The sequence below is a fragment of the Mobula birostris genome, chromosome 21, assembly GCF_030028105.1.
Source record: "Mobula birostris isolate sMobBir1 chromosome 21, sMobBir1.hap1, whole genome shotgun sequence".
Taxonomy (NCBI): domain Eukaryota; kingdom Metazoa; phylum Chordata; class Chondrichthyes; order Myliobatiformes; family Myliobatidae; genus Mobula; species Mobula birostris.
The window spans coordinates 43,240,496-43,248,449 of NC_092390.1; the positions used below are offsets into that span (position 1 = coordinate 43,240,496).

Below are 7,954 nucleotides of genomic sequence, written 5' to 3' on the forward strand. Positions count from 1 at the left end.
CTAAAGAAGCACAGAAACAGATTTATTAAACTTTCACCCACTCCTGATTTGGTTGGCCAAGTGCTTGTGACCCTTCCTGCACATCTGTGCATTCATGAGTGCAGGACTGGAGGGAGAATGATCAACATTTGCCACATGGTTTTGTCAGTGGATTTGGAGACACAGAAAAATCTTATGACATTTTTGGCACCTTTTTCCTAATTCAACATGTGAAGGACGATAGTCTCGAATTTTAATCACTTTCCCTCCACATCCAACCTTTGGACAGCTATGGCTTCACCTACTTGTGGCTGTCAGAATTTGGTGCCCACCATCAAAACTGTGCTAAGATCTCAACTGCAGCCACTGCCCTTTGCGTCCTCCATGAGGACTCTGTGGCCTTTGACGGATTAACCGGTTCACGTTGGTCTATGCCCTTTCTCAATGTTTTTCAGCTCCATCTCTCATGTTCTGCTTCATTGGCTTCTCTCCCAAGTCCAAATACTTTCTCCAACCCCTCCCTCCTGCAGTACAAATGCACCCCAAACTCCTTTCCATTTCTCATCTGAGTACCTCCTACATTTTTCATGGGATCAGCTTCCATATATACAAATGGCAACAAAACTTATCTCTCCTCCAACATCTTCATACCTAACTTCTTGGTTGAAATGTAGTCCTGGACAAGTCATAAAATTCTCCAGTTCAGATTTGAAAATCTTAAGCCATCTTTTTATCCCAGTTTTATTTGGCATTCTCCCTTTCCACTATCCTACTTGGCGACTCACACTGACTGTTGGACCTGAGATGAACTTGAATGCTTGCTTGCATCCGTCACAAGTCTCCCTTTCCAAAACATGAAATATCTATTAAAAACATAAGAAACGGGACCAAGACCGAGTTGTGCATGCCATGAAGTTCACGTTACATTCAACATCTGAGCACTGACCTCACTCCTGCCTGATGCTTTCCATAATATTTTAATTAAAAACTGTTTTTTTAAAAAAATACTAATTCTTCCCTGGCTTAAACCAGCCTTGCCTTGAAATCACTTCCAAACCTAGTCACTCACATCCTCTATTCTTCCCCATGCCGGCTGTCTGTGTGTCTTCCTTACAACAATGATCAAATTCTATGACATCAAAGCCTGGCAGCTTACCATTCTATTCAAAACAATTTCTGCCTTGTTCTATTTCTTCCTGTGTCCCAAATGGTGTTTAAACACCTAAAATCTTCAAATTTTGAGTCAGATCCTACCCATTCTCTTGCTTGGTATTATTTTATTCTCTACCCCACCCACACAGAGCATCTTTTGATGTCTCTTTTGTGAAAGTCTCTGTGTGACTGCATGTATTTTTAAACCGACATTTGAAAAGCATATATAGCTGGACCCTACTCCACTTGCCCTATCGGGAAGAAATCCAGGTATTTAAAAAAAAAACAGCAAAATGTTGCTCAGGGAATCCTTTGATTTGAACCCATCTCCCCCGTTATATTGTCCTATTTCATTAACATTTCTAACAACAGGAATATCCGGACGACGTGTTGGACAAAAAGATGGGGGTAAATACACTTTTTTTTTGAAAATTTCGGGTCTTAGCTCTGCATTTGCTCAGTTGCAGTACCTGGCTAACTCCATCTCTGAAAATGACAAAAACGGTCAATCAGATTGTCTTTTCTTTAAAGCAGCAACTACGCCCAGTTTTGCAGGCAACCCACCAAACACAAAGGGCGAAATGCCAAAGATGAATGGCTTACGAGTGCGCATGCCCGCAGTTCTTTCCTCTTCCCCAGTCAAGAAAAGTGATTCAGATGCGATAAAAAAAAGGCTGTTTATTGTAGAACCCAGACCACACAAGGGCGATTCCCTCCGCTAGGCAATTCAGTTCTAAAAATAAAACTGATTAAACCAAAAGAACGCCTGAGCAATGCAGTATAAAACACGTTACTGTTTGGTGAAAATTTCTGGAGTAAATGTGAGTGAGTATATACTGGGGAGAAAGTGACCCAGTTTCACGCAGGTTCAAGTGCAGACTCTGGATGCCATTGTTTTGCGCCTCTCCTGGAGCTCAGCCGTCGCCCTTTACTGGCACCAGATGCTGCATTGCTTTCATTAATACATTCAAATATTAGCGTCCTCCCTAACAATAAGCGAACACCACTCCCACCCACTCAGCCCAGCTCCATTGCACTGAAACGCATCAAACCCCATTTTCCATCTCTAACCCACTGTCCGTTGCAACGTCGCCATTTTAAGACAAGGTATTTGTTTTATACACTGCAGTCAAATTGCCACCCTCCTCCCCACACCCCCCCCCCACCCGCCTCCAGTGACCATAGAGAGCCTGGGCGCCGAGTCCAGATCTCGCCGCGGTTACAAATACACCGGTGAGCGGCTCCCGTTAATGCAGCCCCTGCTCCTGCTCAGTACTGTCACCGTGCTGCCGGCTTGGTCCTTACCGTGATCCGCGGGATGTTCTTCTTGCCTTGGTAGGACAGCATGTCTCTGCACTCAAAGCTTTGCTAATGCAGACCTTGCTATACAAGAGGAAGCTCTGCGCTGTGCGTGCGTGTCTGTGTGTGTTTTTGTTCTGCAGATCGGATGAGCGGTCGTGGGCTGGCGAGAGACTTTCGGATCTCTCTCGTCTTTCCCTTGGTGGTGCTGAAAATGGTGATCGTGTAGACAAGACGAGGTTCGCAGCGCAGACTGGCACCGCCTCGACCCCCCCCCTTCCAACTTCCTTTTTTCTCTCTCTCTCTCTCCCTCCCCCTCCAGCGAGCTCGGAGACCATCTGCCTTATTAGCATGTTTCAGCTCCCAGCACCCTCCCCGTATTCACCAGCGCCGCCGCCCCGAGTGCGACTACAGAACGTCCGGACAGAGGAGGGAGGGGAGAGGGCGAATTCAGCAGCCGCTCCCCACACACACGCTCTGCATTTAATTGATTACACCCCATTATAATGGAATTAGTCGCCGATAATTTCGACTACTACACAGATGTACACTGATGCCTGCATTTAGAATTACCATTATTTCTTTGCCCAATAAAATCGAGCATCTTTTAAAGCAATAATTAGAGAATGAACATTTATTCAGAATAGTATTTCACCTATATTCCCTGCCTCTCCCCCCCAAAAAAAATCTTAATCAAAGTAATTCTAACATTTAAATTCCAGCGCACCGGCTTGAAGAGCGAGGAACAATGATTTATTAAGCAATGGTTTTGTCAGATTTTAATATCATTTTTTATTGTGTTCCCTGTTTCCCAGCGGAATCTCAAACAGAATCTTCTCTACTACTGGCTATCCTATAGAATTACCAAGCAACCATCTGAGAGTAAACACCCCTACGTCATCCAAAATATATCATCTATGATTATTATAATGGTTTATTTTCCTTTATTTAGACAGATATTCTTCGATGAGTTTACGATAAGATCCCTTTCGGCATTGGTTTAAATAATACTTTGGTATGATAGATGGTCTAAGATTTAAAGCAAGCTTGGATTCAGTCTAACGAGCCCATGGAGATACCCTCCTATTGTCTTAATTGTCCGCAAAACAGCAGCACCGCATTGAGCTAACCCGCGCATGGATGGGGAGAAAAAGTATTACCAATACAGTGGTACCGAGGACCAGATCAATCAGTTAAAACAATGAGTGATCCGGAGTTGACTTCAGAATGAAGCAAAGTTTAAGGGAAGTTTATGGGGATGGTACCTTGTTCTGGCGTCTTGTCTTCAGTATAGCCGTGTCAGCGACTACGACTAAAACACCTTATTCTTATGTAAATTGTCAGGTCAATCGGGCGCTCATTTCTCAATCATTATCAAAGCATGCTCACCAAGAAAGATCAAACTCTTCTTAAAACGTTTATAGAAACTTTCCCTTTGTTTCAAATATATTTACAATAGTGACACGTGGGAGAGCTAAGCTTTTCTAAGGCATCGACATATCACATTTACAAAGGGAGAGTGACCACTGGGATATATTCACACCGGGTACCTTGCTATGTCAAGCAGAATTGAACAATGAGTCTCTCCACCTCCCGACCCCCAGCTCCCCATTTTAAACAAGTTCGGTAGTTAAAGGAATACAAGGTAACTTCTGATATTTGAGACCATGTGTACATGAGTGATTACTTTTACCTGAGTGTGGGAGATGTGCGGAGATCCTGCTCTCTGAGCCCCAGATAACTGATCCAGCTCAGTCTCGCCCCGCGCCACAGGCTCACAGTAGCTGGACATTTCACTGACATCACTCCCTGTCTCGCTCAAACCGTCAGACTCGATAGAAACCTGACTCCCGTCGCTCCTTCCCAGACTCCGAGCGCTGCGCTTGCCCACACTCAACGAATCGAAGTCGATGGTTTTGTTTTCATATGCTCCCTCCACGTTGCAGAACATGCCCCCATACTTCTGTCGGGGCTTGGGGCTGCTGGTGCCCGGCTTGGCTAAATAAACCGGTAGATCATTTTCTTCGGTTGCCTTGGGCTGCTTTGCTGCCATGGTCTGTGACAGCTGCAGTAGGGGGCTAGATCAAATAGGATAAGTGGACGGGGGTTGGACTGTGAAGGAAAGGCTCACCCTGCTTCTCCCTCTCTCTCTCTGGAGTTACATCTGACCAGAGGTGACCCGGAAGCGACGAGCTCTGGCCGCATGTGTGCCTCGTCCCAACCTAGTGCGTTTTAACGAGGAGAATGCCTCGACCCCCAAAGAAGGAGAGGAGCTGTTCAGAAGCTGTGGTGCTGATGGGAGGCGTTCAGGAAATGACGGTTTTCCTTTTCAGAAATGATCGTGAAATGTATTCATATCCCCAAGTACGTGTTCACAATCGCTCAATGAATGAATGACACTTAAACTGCCAAACTAGCGACAACCGCTTTAAAAAAAAGTTATTTTCATATATTGTATCAGAAACGACTGTAGTTCACTTCAACGTTATTGGTGTTAAGTGGAGGTTTGGCGGTGCCTACAACATATATATGGATTTTATAACGCAATATTGTTCAATCCCATTCACTCTTTGAATCCAAATAGGACGGCTGCGAAAAAATTGAACACATTGCACTTTTAACCATTACAGATTAAGCTTATGGCGAGTTTTAGTCTTTGATGACGAAAGGCTAAATAGCGAGCAATTAAAACAAAATCAAAGACAATTCCAAAACAAAACAAAGTATTGGAAATTTAAATCGTATGCTTAAAGGGCGCGTAATAAAAAATACATGAGCGCACATTAATCACATCAGATGGCGTACTCTTGTTAGGAGCTGCGGGTAGAAAGAGTGCGTAACCTGATGACAATACATCTATTTTCGGACAATGATATTATATTTTACCACTTTCCGAGCATTCGTCAGAGCTTCAGCATTGGTAGTGAGGAGAGGGGTCCATTACTCACAGAATTCATCTTCTCACTAATGATAATGCATAAGATTGTATGTTGGGATCTGTAAACAGAGATCAGTACGAAAGTTGAGTAAGACAAGGGCAGCAAAACAATAATCTAGAAATGGGAAGACACATCACAACAGTACCAGTATAACGCAAAACATTGTTAATGGAGTTTACTTCGGATCACCTCTCTTGGCATTTCCGTGAATTGTTTTGATTTGCTGAATGGAATCGCCCAGAGCTACAAAAACGACCCCTTTGATCAGTAGCTCCTACAGGTCCATTCATTTACGCTATCAGTGGGTCGGAGCTCGTTATACTGTTCTGGCAGTCCTCTATCTAGTCATAAGAGCCGCAAACCCAAGCGCGTTGTCCCCAGCAGGAGAGAATATTGATCATTTCGCTGATTATTTTACAAACATCCTAATATCTTTTAAAGTCGGCATTATATCTTATCACGCTTTCGCAGTTCCGTACCAGCGCATTCAGACAATTTAATTCTAATTTTAATAATTACTCACGTTGTTATCTACATTCCTCACTAGTAAGTTTATTAACCATTTCTATGCATAGGTGCTAAAGCTTTTCAGCGTCTTTGAATGACATTTCTCGCTCCAGTGACAACAATCCTGCTCCATAAACTGGAGACTTTATGAAATGCATGTGTTTTATTTGTCCCCGATAAATGGACAGCCCGGTTTAGAATGGGATACTTTGGTTCTTCGTGTTTATTCCGGTCTTTGAAAGGATCACCCATCTGGTCTACCCCCATGCCCTTGCAAATTTTCCCCTTTCGAGACTTGCGGTCCAGCTCGTAACAACCATCTGTGTTCGTATTATTTTCTTTCATGTCATCTTTGATCATTTTGCTGATGACAAATCTGCGTCATCTGGTTGCCCATGTTTCCAAAACGGGAAGTGATGGTACTATTGACTATTTGCCAATTTGTATATTGACTATTTATTATTTATGGTGCAACTGTAACGAAAACCAATTTCCCCCTGGGATCAATAAAGTATGACTATGACTATGACTATGACTATGACTAAAATCCTTCTTGAATTTGAACCTTCCATCAACTGATTTTGAACCCCTAACTTTTCAGGCTCTGGAAGTCAAGTTCTCTGGCATCTCTCTTTCCTACACATCGATACAGTATCCTCTCTAAGGAATTGTTATCGTTCTTAAAGAGTTTTATCAAGAATTGGACACTGTTACAGTTTGAGCCTCTCCATGCTATGCAACTTAAAAGCATTTTGTACAACCTCCTTGGTTTACGAAATCAACATGCGCCCTTTCAATGGCGTATCCAATCATCTTAAAGACTGACAAGAGAAAATCTGTAGATGCTGAAAATCTGAGCAACACATGCAAAATGCTGGAAGAACTCAGCAGGCCAGGCAGCATCTATGGAAAAAAGTACGTTGGCGTTTCCGGGCCGAAACCTGGAAAATGGAGGGAAAAAAAAAGCCGAGGAGTAGATTTGAAGGATGGGAGGAGGGGAGAGAGAAACACCAGGTGACAGGTGATAGGTGAAACCTGGAGGGGGAGGAGTGAAGTACAGAGCTGGGAAGTTGATTGGTGAAGGAGACAGAAGGCCATGGAAGAAAGAAAAAGGGTTGGATGGGGGGGAGTGAAAGGAGCTACCAACATTTCTTCAAAATTGGAGGCTACCCAAATGGAATATAAGATGTTGTTCCTCCAACCCTAAGTCTGGCCTCATCATGACAGTGGAGGAGGCCATGGATGGACATATTGGAATGGGAATGGGAATGAGAATGGGAAGTGGAATTAAAATGGGTGGACACTGGGAGATCCTGCTTTTTCTGACGGACGGAGCGTAGATGCTTGGTGAAGCAGTCTCCCAATCTACGTCGGCAGCCTCTATCCTGATGGCATGAACATCAATTTTGCATATTTCCGGTAATGCCTCCCACCCCCTCCCTCCTTCACCATTTCCCATCCCCTTCTCCCTCCCTTACCTTAAATCCTTGTCTGCCCTTTGTCTCCCTCTGGTGCTCTTCCCCCCTTTTTACTTTCTTCCATGGCCTTCTGTCTCTTTCACCAATCAATTTCCCAACTCTTTACTTCATCCCCACCTCCAAGTTTCACCTATCGCCTGGTGTTTCTCCCCGCCCTCACCCCACCTTTCAAATCTACTCCTCAGTTTTTTCTTTCTCCAGTCCTGCCCAAGGGTTTCCGCAGGAAAAGTCAACTGTACTTTTTTCCTTAAATGCTGCCTGCCCTGTTGTATTCCTCCCGCATTTTGTGTGTGTGTTGATCTTAAAGACTGACATATGTGCACCCACCCTGTCCGTCTGTTCCTTCCAATAGATTAAACTTGTATGATAGAATTATCAGAATCATAATAACTGAGTCACGGAATCATATAAGATTTAGCAGCAACTATCATGCACCCATTTACACCAATCCAACACAAAGCCCATATTAACTACTTCACCTCCCCCCTCCCCCCCCCAAGGTTCTGCCACAGGTATTAGGACAATTTGTAGTGGCAGTTTGACAGACAAGCCACACTTGTGTGGTGGGAAACCAGAACACTCAAAGAAAACCCATATGAC

The 7,954-nt window shown here is 43.9% G+C and overlaps 1 protein-coding gene across 2 annotated transcripts in view; it reads right to left on the reverse strand.

Moving 5' to 3' along the window:
• Positions 1 to 4,650, reverse strand: part of dpysl4 (dihydropyrimidinase like 4) — a 46,817-nt gene extending 42,167 nt beyond the window's left edge. Inside the window, exon 1 of one of the 2 annotated variants that reach the window (XM_072239383.1) lies at positions 4,124 to 4,650. In XM_072239383.1, the coding sequence (XP_072095484.1) occupies positions 4,124 to 4,483 (360 nt within the window). In that variant the 5' untranslated portion in view covers positions 4,484 to 4,650. Of the gene's footprint in view, positions 1 to 2,436; positions 2,717 to 4,123 lie in introns of those variants that run through there. The other variant, XM_072239384.1, reaches the window with a different exon arrangement.
• Positions 4,651 to 7,954: the final 3,304 nt, after the last annotated feature.